The sequence below is a fragment of the Aquila chrysaetos genome, chromosome 4, assembly GCF_900496995.4.
Source record: "Aquila chrysaetos chrysaetos chromosome 4, bAquChr1.4, whole genome shotgun sequence".
Lineage (NCBI taxonomy): Eukaryota > Metazoa > Chordata > Aves > Accipitriformes > Accipitridae > Aquila > Aquila chrysaetos.
The window spans coordinates 38,722,380-38,739,308 of NC_044007.1; the positions used below are offsets into that span (position 1 = coordinate 38,722,380).

The window sequence follows — 16,929 nt, forward strand, 5'->3', positions numbered from 1 at the left end:
CTTACTAATCATGCATATAAAGGGAATGAGTTTTCTGCTCGTGCCAGGAGGGAAGTACCAAGTTTCCATTGCACAACTGTATCGTTCAGTTTACCAGTCCTTCCCATGAACTTGTCTTTGCTGGTCTGCCAGAAGCACAAAGCGGTTGATTTTTGTATCTGTCGTAATAATTTATCTGTGAGGAAAAGGAAACTGCAAGCACAAATGCTATCAGTGTTCCTGCAGCTCAAGAACCTATCTCTTTTTCTTTTTTTTTTTTTTTCCCCTTGTGTTCCCCCCCTGCCCTGAAAGCTACCTATTTTCTTTTTCAGCTTCCCTTTTAAATTAATTACCTGTCAAACCTCCACATCTGACTCACCTATTCTGAATTGTCCTGTAGCAAATGTTTAGCTTTTAAAGAGAGAGTAATTTACTTTTTGGGTTGGTGTAGTCCCCATGAGTTAGGTGTTCTGGAACTGCAGAGGGCTGGCAGGGCTCAAAATCTCTTTTTCTCATTTGGAAGTTATTCTAATCATTGGAGATCTAAATGATAAGACATTTGGTCAAGCTGTTATTACCTAACTGGGGCTATACATGTGGAATACATAGTAGTTCAAAGGGAAGCGCAAAGCTCTGTCCCTGGGGAGGAACAACTCCAGGCACCAGCACAGTCTGGGGGCTGACCAGCTGGAAAGCAGCTTGGCAGAAAAACACCTGGGGGTCCTGGTGGACACCAAATTAAACATGAAACAGCCATGTGCCCTTGTGGCAAAGGCGGCTACTGGTATCCTGGGCTGCACTAGGAGGAGTGTTGCCAGCAGGTCGAGGGAGGTGATCCTGCCCCTCTCCTCAGCACTGGTGAGGCCACACCTGGGATCCAGTTCTGGGATCACCAGTACAGAAGAGAGATGAACATGCTGGAGGGTCCAACAAAGGGCAAGGAAGATGATTAAGGGGCTGATGAGGAAAGGCTGAGAGAGCTGGGACTGTTCAGCCTGGAGTTGGGAAGGCTTGGGGGGAATCTTATCAATGTATATAAATACCTGAGGGGAGGGTGCAAAGAAGACAGAGCCAGGCTTTTTCTAGTGGTGCCCAGTGATAGAACCAGAGACAGCAGGCACAAATGGAAACACAGGTGGTTCTCTGAATATCAGGAGACACTTTTTCCCTGTGAGGGTGACCAAGCACTGGCACAGGTTACCCAGGGAGGTTGTAGAGTCTTCCTCCTTGGAGATATTCAAAAGCCGTCTGGATGTGGTCCTGGGCAATGTGGTCTAGGTGGCCCTGCTTGAGCAGAGGAGTTGGACTGGATGACCTCCAGAGGTCCTTTCCTACCTCAGCTGTTCTGTAATTCTGTAATGGCAGCATTGCTGCCAGGAGCGCTGGAATGAAGTAGGCTTTGTTGGTTGGTTGAGTTACATCAGCTGGAGCAGTGGTCTTTTTCTTTCTTTTTTTTTTTTTTCTTTTTTAAATAAGGGGGAGAAAAAGTAGGATTAATGTGTAAGAGTATTGGTTTACAAACTATACAAACTGATGATAATTCAGAGACCTTAACTATTTTTAAGATGTCTCAATAGCATATTGTGAAGTAGGGAGTAATGACTGTTCAGCTTCAGAGAAAACGAATTCGTTTGCCTCTGCACCCACATCATCAGCAGAAAAAATACTGAAGCAATAACACGTGCAACCCCCCGGATGACTTACGAACACAAATATAGGTGGAACGCAGGCCTATACTGCCAACTTACCACATTTCTGTGTTCTGTTGTGCGTTTTGCTGACAAAAGCTGTTGTTTTACTTGTATTACCTACATCATAGTGTTCTGCCAAAGATTAATGGGTAGCATCTGTGACAGTGAGACTTACTTGTAGCATGACAACAGAAGTAGGTTTTTGTAACTATAGATCTGTAGAAGAGTACTTATGATCAAGAAAACTATATGTACTTCCAGGAGAGTGCTGATTTCTCCTACTTAAATACTTTGTTTTATTGATATTTAGTGAAGTTCCTAGATTTTGTATGTGACTCTGTGGACATTTTAGATTATTTAATGATCTAAATATACCCATTTTATATTATTTTATTTCAAACCTAATGAATTCTGTTCTGAAATTTGGATTTTAAGGGACCAGATCAAGACTGAGGGATAAAAACTTCTTACCCGAAGCCTACGCTCCATTAAGAGGAGCAGCTGTATTGCTCCCTGCTTCTCTGTTCTGCAGGCTGGCAGTGCACAGACTGTAACCTCATGTTAACAAATGTGGTTAGAAATATTGGTAGAGCAACGCAGCATGACAGAATCTATTTATTTGCCTGCTGTACTTGTGAATGTTGCTTTGTAAGCAACTTTTATCATACGTAGTACACCTGCTTACGTAACTGGAATATATAGGTACCCGTGTCTTCAGAGAAAGTGCCCTTGGCCTTAAGTGTGATGACTTGAACAGATGTCTTTCATGTGAAGTTTTCTGTGTTAGCCCTTTAAAACTGATGGGAACTTCAGTATCTTGATGGAGTGTTTCACATGTCTGGAAGAATATTCCAGTTTTGTCAATTTAATCTCTGTTAGCGCAGACAGTTGATGTGAAACGCTGCTGCATTTGATTAGATATTGTATGTTCGTGCAATTGTGAATTCTCTTCAGAGGCGTTTTATTAGTGTACTTTGGAAATTAATATATTGAGCTAATGTAGAACAGAAAGTTCATTGGAACTTCTGCAGGGAGAAGCATTTATATGGATAAAGATTTATCTTACGCAGAATTAAACTGCTTTCACTAGAAATCACAGAGGTCTTTAATTGAGGGTGTTCATCAGGCCACACATTCCCCTGTACAATATTTTAGACTGACTTGAAGAACGAAAATTGTAACTGCTTGCTTCACAGATCTCTAATATGCCTTGTTCTTGGAAGGGCAAGAGGTTTATACTACAAAGTTGGGGTCATGTTGGTTTTGAGGATCTGCATTTTTGGAAAAGAGCATGTTTGCCTTGACTTCCTTACCTAATACCTCCCCCCCCCCCTGCCCCCTTTTTTTTTTTTTAAACATAAATTATTTTGGGCAGAATGAGGGAATATCAAGATTATTGACTGTCTGTTGGTTATATAAAACTGCTGTTGGAAGTATTGCTGAAAAGAAAGTGAAGGCCAAATTTGGCCTTACATACTTCAGAATGAAAATATCTGGCCTGTTGCAAAGAAACCGTAGCTATGCGTAGTTTGATCTTCAGGTTTCTAAAACACTTCAAGCTGTCAAGTAGAATTGAACATAAGCTAGCACCAGTCATTTGAGTAAACCTGTTAACCTAGTAAGAGTACAGCAAAATATTTGGATTTATCTTTGAAAACAGGCTAAACCAATTTTCTGTAGTGTTTTCACTGTACTGGGGAAGGGAATTACATATGCTGTGAAAGTAAATGTGGTACTTGTTTGGCAGAGGAGAGGTTCTGAGGATAACGGTCTGCAAAAGCATCAAAATCACTTGACTGTGTTTAAAACTTTGCCAGTAAAGCTAAGAGAATTTCTGAGCTTCAAAATCTGTGTAAAAGTTATTTGTACGTGCTCAAAACCTACTTGTAACTCCTGTATCAACACACAATTACTGATATTCTCTTGCTGGTGTACATATCCTATGTGATTTGCTAGGGACACGGATTGGATGTGTAGAGAACAGTTTTCCAAAAAGTCGTCGTGTGCAGTATTGTGTGATTTTACACAATTCCCATAATATTTCTGTCCTTTCAGTAACAGAGTTCCTTAAAAAGATAAGTTTCAGCTGTGATTTAAATATTTGTTTTTTTTTTCACAGGATGCTTACACACAAAATTTTCCAAGCCACAGCTCTGTACTTACTATTAATAAAAAAATCTGTATTTGTGGCTGAAATATTTGATACACAAAATTGTATCACCTTTGTTGTACTGAACTTCCCTGAACAGTCATCTTTTTGGTAAAGGTTTTTTAGAGAGAGTATTTATTTTCTTGTTTTTTGTAGCAAATTCTGAAATCGAGGTGTCTGTGTCTGCGAGAAATGTGAGAAGGTTGCTTAGTTTCCAGCGATACCTGAGATCTTCCCGTTTTTTCCGTGGTATCACTGTTCCAAATTCTTCAAACATTTTAGATGATGATTATAATGGACAAGCAAAGGTTGGTTGCTTGATTTTTATTTTTTTTTAAGTATGTTTTTTAAAATGTTTGCTAGTATATAACTATATCTCATGTCAAAAGTGCAACCAAATACAAATTTTAAGCATGTATTTTTTTATGTATGTGTGTATGTTTGTTTCGGTTTTTTTTTGTGTGCGTGTGTATATCTTAATAAAGTCCAGCCCAGATTACACGGTTTCTAACAAACTCCTTTACCGCCCTCAAGTTTACTGGGATGATTTTTAAAGCTTATGTGGCTAGTGGTTTGGTTTTTTTTTAATAACTGGTGAATGGAGGATGCACTTTAATAAACAAAGAAAGAAAAATGTATCTGTATTTAAGAAATGTAATGGAGCGATTTGGACAACTATTCCCCCCCTTTCATTTTTAGCCTAACCTCACTAATGAACATCTGGAAGAGTGACTACCTACTACTGAAAACTCAATAAAATGCAGTAAATGGATTTATCACAAGATTATTATGCCAAACTGACTTTTTCTTTGGTAGGCAATTCTTGTAGAAAAGAAAATTGTGATAGCTCTAATATGCCTGTGCTGCAGTGAAGCAGGGAAAGCGGGTACTGGGAAGATGGGCAGTACTAAGAGGACAGCTAGTTGGATGAAAGGCTAGTTAGTGTACTGGGGACAGAGGATGGATAGTGCTGAAGGGGTGTGAGCAGACAAAGGTTATTCAGGTTATTCAAGATGCCAGAGGCTGTGTCGTCCTACTGATTGCTTGTAGTGCTTTTTGTCTGGAATCTTGACACAGAAAAGGAATATACTTAAATACCATGAACGTATCCATGCTGAACATGATGAGGCTGTGGTGTAGGAAGAATCTGAAAACTTTGAGGATGGATTTTAAAAGCATACATGTAATAGTAAAAAGATCTCGTTAATGCTTTTGTTTCTTCTGGTAGTGGAGTTTTAGTGGCTGGTGGAGAAAAGCTGGAACGTATAATTGGATCACAAAACAGCTGTACCAATCTAATGAGAATAGGAGAAGGCAAATCTCTGTTGTAAAATGTGCAGGACAGGTATTTCTGATAGAGGTAGGGGAGGCAAAGATCGTGACTGCTGAACTCTGGTGAGGCCTTAAGTGCTGTTTGCTGTTCCTGTTCATCCCTGTTACTGGAAGAACAGTTCATGTGGAGCCACTGTGAAGAAGTGCTAGTTCAGTGAGGTGGAAAGTCAAAAGCCATTTTCTTCAAAAAGAAATTAAAAGCTTGGCTCATATGTCTAGTAAAGCATCTAGATATTTCTTTTCTATAAACAACAAGGGAAAGAGAAGACAAGGTAAATAACTGCACAGAGATTACTTAACTTGCTCATTGCAAAAATTAAAGTGGAAGAAGTCTGAATACAGAGTCATTCTGTCATACCGTTTCTGGCTTTAACCTAATTGTTTTAAATTGTGTCTTACTTCTAAGAAATTGACTAAAGGATGAAGGGAAAATCTCCAACCAGTTCTGTCAAGGCACTTCTTCATTTCTTTCAGTTTTTTTAATTTGTAACATGTGTTTTAAAGTTTTTCAGTTATCAGACAAACTTAATTATTCTTTTAATACTATTTTTTGTATGTAGAAATCCTAGGACTTGCATCTGTCTCTGAAATCTTAAATAGTCCTCTGGGCTACAGGAAGATAGGCATATACTGAGAAAAAAATGACAGCTTTTCTGTTTTCTTTCAGTGTATGCTGGAGAAGGTTGGAAATTGGAATTTTGATATTTTTCTTTTTGATAGACTGACAAATGGTGAGTTTACTTTTCCTATTTCATTTGTGTTTTATTTCTTAGCATAACTTAACTATTGCTCTTACATTGCAGTATGTGATTTCTTGTTCACTAAAAAGCACAAATTCCATCAAGTAGTACTTTTTGATTTAATAGTCTTTAATCTAAGTCCTAGTTTGCCTGGTCACCCTGTTAAAATACTGTTACTGTCAGGACTGATAATAATCATTGATTTGTAGAAGAGGCTGCTCTTGTACTTTGTAGGCTGCTGTTCTCTCTTAGTAATTTGAAGTAGTAATTTGATTTAAATTAACAAATAATTTTGCTGACTTTGTCTTTTTTAATTACAGAGTGCTGGTAATTTATATGGTTGTGTCAAAAAGGTCATTTATATTGAACAAGTATTTTTTTATAAATTTAATGTTAGATAGAATAGTTCTATTACTTTACATTAAGAAGGCATGTTGGTATGAATGCATTATAATTATGACATAGAATAGAATACCTAGAGAATTAGGAATTGAACAGACAGAAGCTACTGTACGCATAGCTTGCACAAAATACAAAAAGGAAGAGAATATTATGGTTAGTTTTGTGCACCTATTACAAATAGCAATAGGAACTACAAAAGCAGTTGGTTAAAAAAAAAATCAGGTAAAGTATTGTTTAAGTTATGGACAAACAGAAGAGAGATCTGCAAATGTGCTGCAAAGGAGGAGGGAGGGCTGCTGCAGTGGGTAGGGTTTTGTGTTATAATCACAGCAATGCAAGCTGAGCTTTGAATAGAATGGAAAGAGGAGATGGGCGAGTCCAGCATCACAGTGGCATTTGTGCCAGTGTGGGAAGCAAATGGAGGGTAGCTCTTGCAGGTTTTACATCAGTCCAATGGAGCTGGTAGCAGAGATACAGTTAGGATGTTTAAAATTGGCAGGAAGAGAAATTAAGTTCAGAAAAGAAAATGTGGCGCCAAAAGATAATTTTCTCTCCTGTTTTGTTGAAGGGATGCTTGGCTTAATCTAGTGTGAAAGTTGTATCCTCACAGTTTGATTTAATACAGAAAATGGGTAGAAAAAATGAAAACGGCGAGGATTTTTAAAAAGAATGTTTATATAGATAATGATAAAGTTTAGATAACTGCATGTGAAAAAGCTATGTGTGCAGGTTAACCTGTTTGTAAACATAGCTTATTTTGATTAGTTTATCAGATGGGAGTAATCTGAAGTAATCCTTCTTATAAAATGCCTTCTCTACCTTTTAAATACACTTGTTTTCAACTACATTTTAGATACTGCCAGTACAGCTTCTATTGTGGAAGCCTTCCTGTGCCATCCATATTGCATCCTAATTTAGTCATTTTAGGAGGACATTTTGAACATTGTTCTTGTCTTGTTCTTGACAGTTTGTAAGGGAAGAATGCTGTATATAAACCTCTGCTTGATGAGCTGCCGTAGACAAGCCTGTAAGAAACAAATTAGTAAATGTTGTTCAAAGAATTGCGTATCTTATTGTGAGGAAGTGGTGTGCACATGTGAATACATTAAGCCTAGTAATAAGCTAGATTTAGCAGAAATTTTTGTCCTTTTGTACCTCAGTTTCTCTCTGTGCTACGTTCTTTAATTCCTGCTAAATGAAGATTGTCAGAGTCAATGTACCACAACTGAGCTATCTGCCACAATACATTGTTTGCAGAGTGAATAATGGGCAAGCTATTTCAAGTAAACATTTGCCGGCTATTTCTCTGTCTCTTACAGTTTTACTTGTTTTACCACTGCAAATGATTATAATATTACAGCTATGAGTAGGTGAAGTATATTGTAAGCTTGTAATAGTATACATTTCCTAGAGAAACTTAAAACTTTGAGTTCTGGGTGAAATAAGGAGTAGTTTAGCAAAATACATGATGAAAATGAGATAGCATATGTACAATGTACACTAATTGATTGTGTTGGTTAGCTTTTTTCTTCACCTGATTATTTTTGTATTCAGTTTTAAGCTGTATGTCTGTTTGTGATATGTTGCATCATGATATTTATAAAGTTGAATACTGTTGTAACAGGTTTGCACGTTGAAGCCTGTTGCTTTTTAATGTTCAGTAACATTTTCCTCCTATCAGTTGACAGTGGACAGTTGGTGAATGCATTATAATTATGCAAAACCACTAGTGATTACTAGAGGAGATAGCTAATGGAATCTTGTCATGCAGTAAGATTTAAATATTTATCATAAATTGGTGTAGAGATTTGCTTGTATAATTTTTGTGACCAATTTGTTTGAAATAATACATTTCTTATGAAAGAGTCACTGATTTCATGGCTTCCAATGAATTAGTATTTTCATCTTATTTTTAGGAAACAGTCTAGTCAGCTTAACGTTTCATCTGTTTAATCTTCATGGACTAATTGAACACTTCCAGTTAGATACGATGAAACTTCGTAGATTTTTGGGTAAATACAGCTTTTTATTATGATGAATATTGCTGTTTATCCTCATTTTTATACCTTAACTGAAGTGCTGGTTATAGTTTAGCAATAAGGTTTGAAGAGTACTGATGCAGTCCAGATTGTGAAGTGATTTAAATTATATTGAGACAATCTCTCAAAGTTTCTATGAGTGTAGAAATCTCCATGTTAAATCCAAGCAAGTATTAACAAGTTGAGTAGTTTCATAGCAGGTGCTGTATTGTATTTATTCAATCTAAATAATCAGGAATATATGTGACATTGTGTGACACTTTTATTGGGAAAGGCTAGACAGCTTCTTTCTTTGTTTTGATTTTCAGTTCTGTTTTAATTTCTGAAGTTCATGATATAGTTTCCTGACTGTATTGAACATGCCAGTTTTGCTATATTTAATGGTGCCGATTTGATGCTATCTCTTGCTTGCTCTAACTCTCCTACAAACAAGCACTGTACCGTGGGGATACAGTCTCCATAGAGAGAGTGCAAGACAATTTTACTCGAATGTTTGGGCCCGTGGCACTGGAATGCTTCAATGGAAGGAATTGTAAATACAATGTACAATATTCAAACTAAGTGGTACTTTCGCTCGACAGCTGAAAGAGCTGTCTTTCTGCATCCCTGTACCATAGACACAGATGCTGGTGTGAGACTTCCTTCCTTCAGTTCTTCACTGACAGTGCCTTTTATTTAATTTTGTGGAGTGGGATGCTTTGTTGTTTTTTTTTTTTTTTTTTTTTTTTTAACTGAGCAGGAGAAACAAGATTCTGGTCCCTTTTAGCAGGCTTTCACAGTTTCAGAGAAAACAATTTTGTGGTTACAAAGCTTGTTGTTTAACAGGGGAGAAATCACATTTGGAAGGCTTTTCTCCTCTTTCAAACAAGGGAATGTTTTTGTTTTCATCATTTAGTTCTCTTTCAGCTTTAAAAAATTTCAGTTCTGTTTTGCATTTCATGTTGTTTTAAAGTGGATACAATTCCTTCCAGTTTCAAAAAGGTAGATCAGCTGACCTTGAGGACTGGTATATTGGAACGTGAAGAAAACAATTGTAGAAATCTGGTCGTAGGCTACTCAAGTTGTAACTGAGTGTGTTTTGTCTTTCTCATCTTGCTTATTTCCTGGTTAGTTGAGATTTAGCAAATGACAGTACTTGAAATGAAAGGCCAGTTAGGAAGATAACAATAGTCTTAACTACATATGACTACTCAAAGCCATAAATCACTAAAATGAGATTATACTTGGAAGAAAGCAAAATTTTATTCTAGCTTTGAAATTCACCACCTTTCCCTTTTTGTTACTGCCTTCTACTTAATAGCAGTAAGAAAAACATTTCTTAGCTCTGTCCCAGCCCATCTGTCCCAAGGAACCTTTCTTCCGAATACAGCTGCTTAGCCTGAACCCAATTCATTCTATTCTTTTGCTACCTCTTATAACCTAGTCCAAAGTAATCTGAAGATCAAATTCCAGAAGACTAGGACAGCTCAAGTGGTTCATAGTGCCATACAAAATCTACTTTATTTGAGAACTTACTGCAATCTTTTTAAGGAGAGAAATCTGGTTTTAGTCCTCAGTAGGATCTCAACATTTTATTTTTGTGTATATATATCATGTATGTATGTGTGTGTGTGTATACGTATGTTTGTTTATACACATACACAGTCTTTCTGTGATTTCCAAAGGTTACTTGGAAAGCTGTCTCCTTCTACTGTGTGTTTTCAAGTTCTTACTCCATACCCGAGTGGGGGAGAGAAAATACCTGGAAACATAGGGTGGTTGTGCCGTTCTAGTTCTGGCAAACTGTGATCAAAATGTTGTCCTAGGTCTGCTTTATTAAAAAAAAATAAGTTGAGAAAATTGTAGACTTCAGGTAGCTGGACCAGCCTATGAAGCCACAAAAAATTGAGGAGTAAACCAAGGACATCCTCATTCATGCACTGGATGTGAGGGACAGGTCAAAGGGAGTTCTACTGCAGGTTAATAGACCCCAAAGATGCTTATTTTCATTATTTTCTGTATGAGGTGTCAGCTATGCGTTGAGTACTATTGAGATTACACAATGGTTACAGTATTTTGACTTTTCATGAACCACACCTCTTCACAAATACCTTGGCAGTAACGCTCTAACATTATAGCCACAGTTGCATGAAGGGTACTGGCTTGTAAACTGAGTAGGAAAAGAGGTTGTCGGCATGTTTGTTTGAATGGGACTGACAGACTGTAGTCAGCCAGGAAAGTGTTCTTTGGAGGTTTGCTTGAAGCTGCTAATGTGTCATATCAGGCACTTTAGAATATAGTTTGATTGCTGTGCTTCAGATCTTCTCCCCCTCCATTCTTTTTAACATTATAGTTTTTTCACTCTATGTACTCAAGCTAATGTTCATGTCCTTTAAAGTATTCTACCTATAATATTTAAAGACAGACAGGAAGATAAAGGAAAAAGGAGGAAAGCAAGGAAGAAATTAAATAGGGAATATTAAATCTAGGAGTGGTTAGTCAGACCATCATTTAAATGAGATTCTTTTCTAAATTGCATATAGGCTTAAATTTGCCTGAGTACAAGTATGAGAAGATGCCTAAACTATGTAGAGGTGGCTTTCCATGACCACTCTCTGAAGGTGAAAGAAAACCACTTTATATGACAGGAAAGCAGTGCCTAATTCCTCTGATCCCATCTGTTTCCAAGGCTTGTTATTGAAGTCATTCTGATGCTTTGGTAAATAGTATCATCTTCATTTTGTATTCCAGGTTGCCTCAACATTCAGGCAGGCTAGATTATCAAAAGGAGCCTTTCCTGGGAAGTTCTCAAAGTCAGAGTATCTCAGATTATATATTGGTTTCAAGTTGTTTAGTTTTTGCTCTGAGATGATTTTACATGTAGTTGATTTCCTTTAGAAAATACTGTTTCTTCACATAAAAATCTTTTATACTTGCATCGTGGTTCAGCTGACAATTTATTGACTTTGACTCTTTTATGTGTATGTAACTTGTGATATTGCATATTTCTGTGCCTAATAAGGACATCTAAAATAGTACTCGAAAAACTTGCTATTTTATTCAAATTTGGATATTTGTTATTTTCCTGCAGTTATGGTTCAAGAAGATTATCACAGTCAAAACCCTTATCATAACGCAGTTCATGCTGCTGATGTGACTCAGGCCATGCACTGTTACTTAAAAGAGCCCAAGGTAAGGGAGCATTCTCACTTTTACATCACATGTACATACAGAAATACATGTATTTGTGTGTGCGCATATAAATGGATTGTGTGCACATAGATAGATGTACGTGTATATGCACATACGCACACTTTTTATTAGAAGTGAACAAACCTAAAAACCTAACAAAAACTATTTTTGAACACAAAAAGGCAGGGAATTGCGCTCCCTGTTGCTGAGGCTGTGGGTTCACACCTGACAGTATGCTTTTCTTTTTTCCCCTCTTCCGAGCTGGCATTGTCTTTTGTGTGTCTTTGTGTTGAAGCAGAATAGGTAATTGATTAAGATTGCAGCTGTTTAACATAGCTCTGTGCCCCAAGACATTTACATAGAATTGCAGCCTGAGTCAGAGCTGGCAATAATAAACCTGTGTATTTGTCGTTTGGGGTGGGTTTTTTTCCTCCAGAAACTACTGTTACCCTTGCTTTGCTTGTCTTTGATGTTAATGAATAGTATGCTTTGGCCGGAGGCATCTTATAGCAATACATCAGGAATTCCCTTTGGCCTTTCTTTCTAAAAAAGGGCAGTGTGACAGATCTTAAGGAGCTGAGCTAGTTGAGTGTTGTTTTTCTTGCTACTTGGACTGCTGGCAGTCTGCTCTAACTGATTTCTTAGACAATTTCAGGGCTAAATCTTGTCCTGTATTAAATTGGAGACTGTAGCGCGCTCTAGCCAGGGTGAGACAAGATATCTACTTTGATGCAGATTATCTCCAATCTGGTATTCCCTTGAATAGCATAGCTCTTTATTCTGCTTCTGAGGTAGCAACAAGTAAGTTCTGGCTCCATGGATGTTTTTCAGAAGCTCTTTGCCCACTCTTCCCACTCAGTTTCTCAGTGCTGCTCTCTGATCAATTGTTGGTGCAGTGAGCCAAATCAGAGCTGATACGTGATGAGTTTTTTATGGCATGCAGTTTGGAAGCTCTGAGCATTTTTAATTTAATACTTGTGGTGTAAGTTTTGTAATGCTTCAGATACAAGTATAGACTTTGCATTTTTAGTAACATATACAGCTACTGGTTCTGTTGCACCAAAGTACATTATAAACATGCGAGGCATGATAGATGGCAAATGCAACAGGGAATATAAACTTCTGTCCTTGTAGGGTGTTTGCTGCATTTCACTTTTGTGTGGGCAGAACTGTCTTCTCTGTTTTAGTGCAAGCTAGACTTTATTACTGAGTTTAACTCGGGGACCTCCCAACCAGAAATAGTAACAGCTATGAACAGTGAAAGTAAGTCCATGCAGTTTCATGCTGAGTTAATCAACATGCACGTACTTCTTGAAAATACTTGTTTTTGGTAGATTTTCCTCCTTCGGTTCTTTTCCTGGTAGACTTTGAAATACAATTTTGTGTAAGAGTAGAAATCCAGTCTGAACAGTTCTAAAGTCTTCCAGAGCATTAGTTTCTTCCTTTTAAGATGAAAGGTTTTTATGTTTTTTAAAATACACTCGGTATTTAAAGCAGAATTGACACATACAGACAGACTTGGTAAATGAGATGGAGAGCTAATTTTAAGAATTTGTTGCTTTTACAGGGTCTGGTTAGAAATAGTACTTCATTACCAGCTAGAAAGTAGCATTTTGTGTGCCAGCATTTTTTAAGACAGAACCTTCCCCTTTAGAAAGCATAATGCTTAAACCATTGTTGAAATTTTGTAGCTTTTGAGGGGGAAATACTGTGAAAAGTCAGTGGGATATTGATTTTACATTATTAAAGTTTTCTCTGAGTTTCTGTTGGCTTTCGAAAAACAAAAATGTGACACCCATGCCCTTTTTCTAAGGGCACACTTGCATTGGTAACAGAATTACATTTGTTGTTATTATCTTACAGCTTTCCAAATCTTTAACTCCATGGGATGTTCTGCTCAGTTTAATAGCAGCTGCCACACACGATTTGGATCACCCAGGTGTTAACCAACCTTTCCTAATTAAAACAAACCATTACTTAGCAACTTTATATAAGGTAAGGGTAAAATCGGTTGTTTTGTTAAAATCAGGTTTGGAGAATGCCTGAGGAATACAGAAAAGGAATCTAAATTGTGATGTATTTAGCTAATGGTAGGTTTGAATCCAGACATTGTTTCCATGCCACTGGGATAAAAAATGTACAAGCTAACAAAGTGTTCAGGATTTGTGAGTTTTAACCTCCTTGAAAAAAAAAGAAAAACACCACCCCCAAAACCCAGTGAAACTGTCTGGTACTGCTCTTAGTATATAGCTCTTCAGTTTAAGGAAAAAGTCATTGATTGATATGTATAATACCCTTTTTGTTTGCAGAATACCTCAGTATTAGAGAACCATCACTGGAGATCAGCAGTGGGGTTGCTGAGAGAGTCTGGTTTATTTGCACATATGTCATTAGAAAACAGGTAGGTTTATACAAAATAGTATAGATTAGTTTAAGATGTAAGCAAGCTGTCACTTAAGACAGCCTTGCAAAACAAGCTAAATTACTGCATGGCAGTCCTGAATACAAAACGTAGATTATGATCTATTTTAAGAATTCCTGGATACCATGCTGTTGGAGTAGAGCAGTTCGTGGTGCAATGTGATATTTGGAAAATAACATTTACTGGGAGCACACTGAAGAAGTGTATTCATATAGTCAAGCACCTGTTCAGATTAAACTTGGCAGCCTTTTCTTGTTCTGCCACCACAACTGTAGTTTAAAATAGACCCTCTTTACCTACTTTAACAAGAAATAAGCTTTAAACAATCAGTTTGTGCATTTTTAAGAAAAAAAAAAAAGGCAAAAAAGAAGCTGAAAACTGTTTTAGTCTTCCTGAAAGCTGCTAATGAAACATCCTGATATTTCTATGGATGTTGTAGGGATTTTTCAGAGAAGGAAAACAAAAAAAAGAAACAGTTCAGTGTAAGTGCTGATTATAAAGCTTGCATTTGTATAATAATTAACATGATAAAAAGACATGTAAATCTAGTGATGGCTGTTGTTCTTAATAATTTAAGCTTTTTGAATGTTTCGTATCGCTAATTTCAGGCAGCTGATGGAAAGCCAGATAGGTGATCTCATTCTTGCCACAGACATAAGTCAGCAAAATGAGTATCTGTCCATGTTTCGATCCCATTTGGATAGAGGAGACCTATGTTTAGAGAATGCGAACCATCGTCACTTCATTTTACAGGTGATCTTTTGGGTAATATTTTTGAAAATACCATTTTAGCATCAAAAATAGTTTACTTAAAATGATAAATACTACTTCTGCCAGGCTATCTCCTTTCAAAATGAAGTAGAGATATCTTTAAGTTACTGTTGCATTACAAAAAAGTTGTTCCCTCCACTTCAATCTCCCCCCCTCTCCCAGCACTTCTCCCAAGTGATGTCGTTGTGTTGGTAAGTCTGATAACTTACAGCTGCTAAAGCAAGGAGATATGTGTTTCCAAGACAAGGTTCAGTTCTTCTGACGACTCCAGTGCAGTCTCAGAACTGTGAAATGCTTTGTCAGAACGTGTTTCAGGAAAGGAAAGCACTACTGTTGTGAATCAATTTGCAGCTAAAGAGAGGTTTAGCAAGCTTTAAAAACAAAAGCCTTGAGAGTCTCTTTAGGTTTATAGAAAGCTTTATTATTAGGTCCATATTGTGGATTTTAAAAGAAAGTAGACAAACAGATGAGAAGTTCTGTCCTGTGCAAATCGTTACTAAAAATGTGAACTTCAGAACCAGAAATGGAAAATACTGTTTGCTTACTTTGATGTTTCTTTTTCTGAGGTTGTTGTTGTCTCCTGTACTAGTGAATATACTAAATATAGTGCCCCTGAAATACTTTGACTTGACTGAATTTCCATATTATTCAGAGATGATCATGAGATCTGATAGTTCCTGGAGCGTTTTTTAAATTTGATTATAGAACATAACTTTAGAGAGAAGTGCAACTGGTAGGTAGGTTTGTTATTCACAAAACTTAAAATAATCTGCTGTCAGGAAATAAATAATTACAGATGCTTCTGTTGGAGGGAGAGGTAATCTAACGCTGTATGTTAACTTACTAGATGGCTTTGAAATGTGCTGATATTTGTAATCCATGTCGGACGTGGGAGCTGAGTAAGCAGTGGAGTGAAAAAGTAACAGAGGAGTTCTTCCATCAAGGCAAGTAAGAGTAGAAGTATCTGTTGGTACATAATGTATTTATACTGTGGAGAGAGCGACTATGAGTCATAGCTCCTTGCAAATAAAGGAATATTATATTTAGGACTAAGAGATTTACAGTATAGTATGGGAATTTTTTTTTTACTTTCATGGGTTGTACTTCTTGCAAGAGGTCGGTGTTACTGAAACCCAATGAAGAATCTGCTTAGAATCTGAATCTAGGAATGCTGGTGCAGTAAGATCCTTCAGCCTGAAAAGTGCTTCAGATGAATAATTATGCTCACCTTACATTTACTTAGTGGTTTCACTAAATTATGAAATATATTCATCATGTATCTTCAATATTTAAACTTTAGCTGTGAGGCCTGTTGGTAAGCAGGTAAGAGCCAGGGAGGAGATTTTTAGTTACCATGCAGTTAAGGCTACTTACTTATGTAAGCAGTTAATAAAGCTTTTAATTGACAAATAGAGTGAATTTTCTCCATTATTATTAAATTGTTTTAGTAATAAAATAAAGTGTGCTTCTCCTTTCTTAAGGCTAGTTTAGCTGACTTGAGACCTGCTTATTTGTGCATGGATACGATAAATGGGGAACAGTGCTTTATTTGGTGCTAATCATGTGAAGCTTATTCTTAGATAAAGGTGATGGGGAAGCAGAATAACAAATTGCCTTTAGTGAGAAAATTCTGAAGGCTAAGCTATTCTCTTCCATATTGCTAAGGGGGGATTTTAATTTGTCATTTCTATGGCTGTCTAGGAGGTTTTGCAAGGAAGTATGTTGATCCTTTAGGAAACCTGTGATTTGATGTTTTTTCTTTAATTATTGTTTGATGAAGAATATGAAGTACTGTTAGTCTCACTGACAGGCCTACTTGGTTTTTTGGGGAGATGGGGGAGAGAAGTAAATGTATTCAGCCAGCTGCAAGGTACCATCCTTGTTAACCAACTTGCACAGCTCGCCTCTGTTAGTGTTTGATGGCTCCATTTGGGTCTGGACTTGATGACTTAACAGTTGTATTATACTTTTGTTTATTTAGGAGATATTGAAAAAAAATATCACTTGGGTGTGAGTCCACTTTGTGACCGACAGACGGAAACTATTGCCAACATCCAGATTGGTAACTGCAGTTCAATTTATTTTAGTAGATTTCTTTCAGGATGCCATTTGAAAAAAGTACCTTTTAGATACATTTCCTAGAGGTTGTACCTGCTCTGTGTGTGTGCGTGACAGCACTTTGAAAAAAATTGCTCTTTGTAACGATTTGCTCTATAACATTTCTCCCTTGAAT

General features: G+C 37.0%; 1 protein-coding gene across 10 annotated transcripts in view; it reads left to right on the forward strand.

Annotated features, from left to right (window-relative positions):
* The window catches only part of PDE7A (phosphodiesterase 7A), a 79,604-nt gene that overhangs the window by 59,323 nt on the left and 3,352 nt on the right, over positions 1-16,929 (forward strand). For 9 of the 10 annotated variants that reach the window (XM_030011532.2, XM_030011535.2, XM_030011533.2 and 6 more), the window contains 9 exons: positions 3,976-4,127; positions 5,819-5,882; positions 8,210-8,305; positions 11,403-11,503; positions 13,367-13,498; positions 13,813-13,904; positions 14,534-14,678; positions 15,544-15,640; positions 16,678-16,758. In XM_030011532.2, the coding sequence (XP_029867392.1) occupies positions 3,976-4,127; positions 5,819-5,882; positions 8,210-8,305; positions 11,403-11,503; positions 13,367-13,498; positions 13,813-13,904; positions 14,534-14,678; positions 15,544-15,640; positions 16,678-16,758 (960 nt within the window). The remainder of the gene's footprint in view (positions 1-3,975; positions 4,128-5,818; positions 5,883-8,209; positions 8,306-11,402; positions 11,504-13,366; positions 13,499-13,812; positions 13,905-14,533; positions 14,679-15,543; positions 15,641-16,677; positions 16,759-16,929) is intronic. The other variant, XM_030011539.2, reaches the window with a different exon arrangement.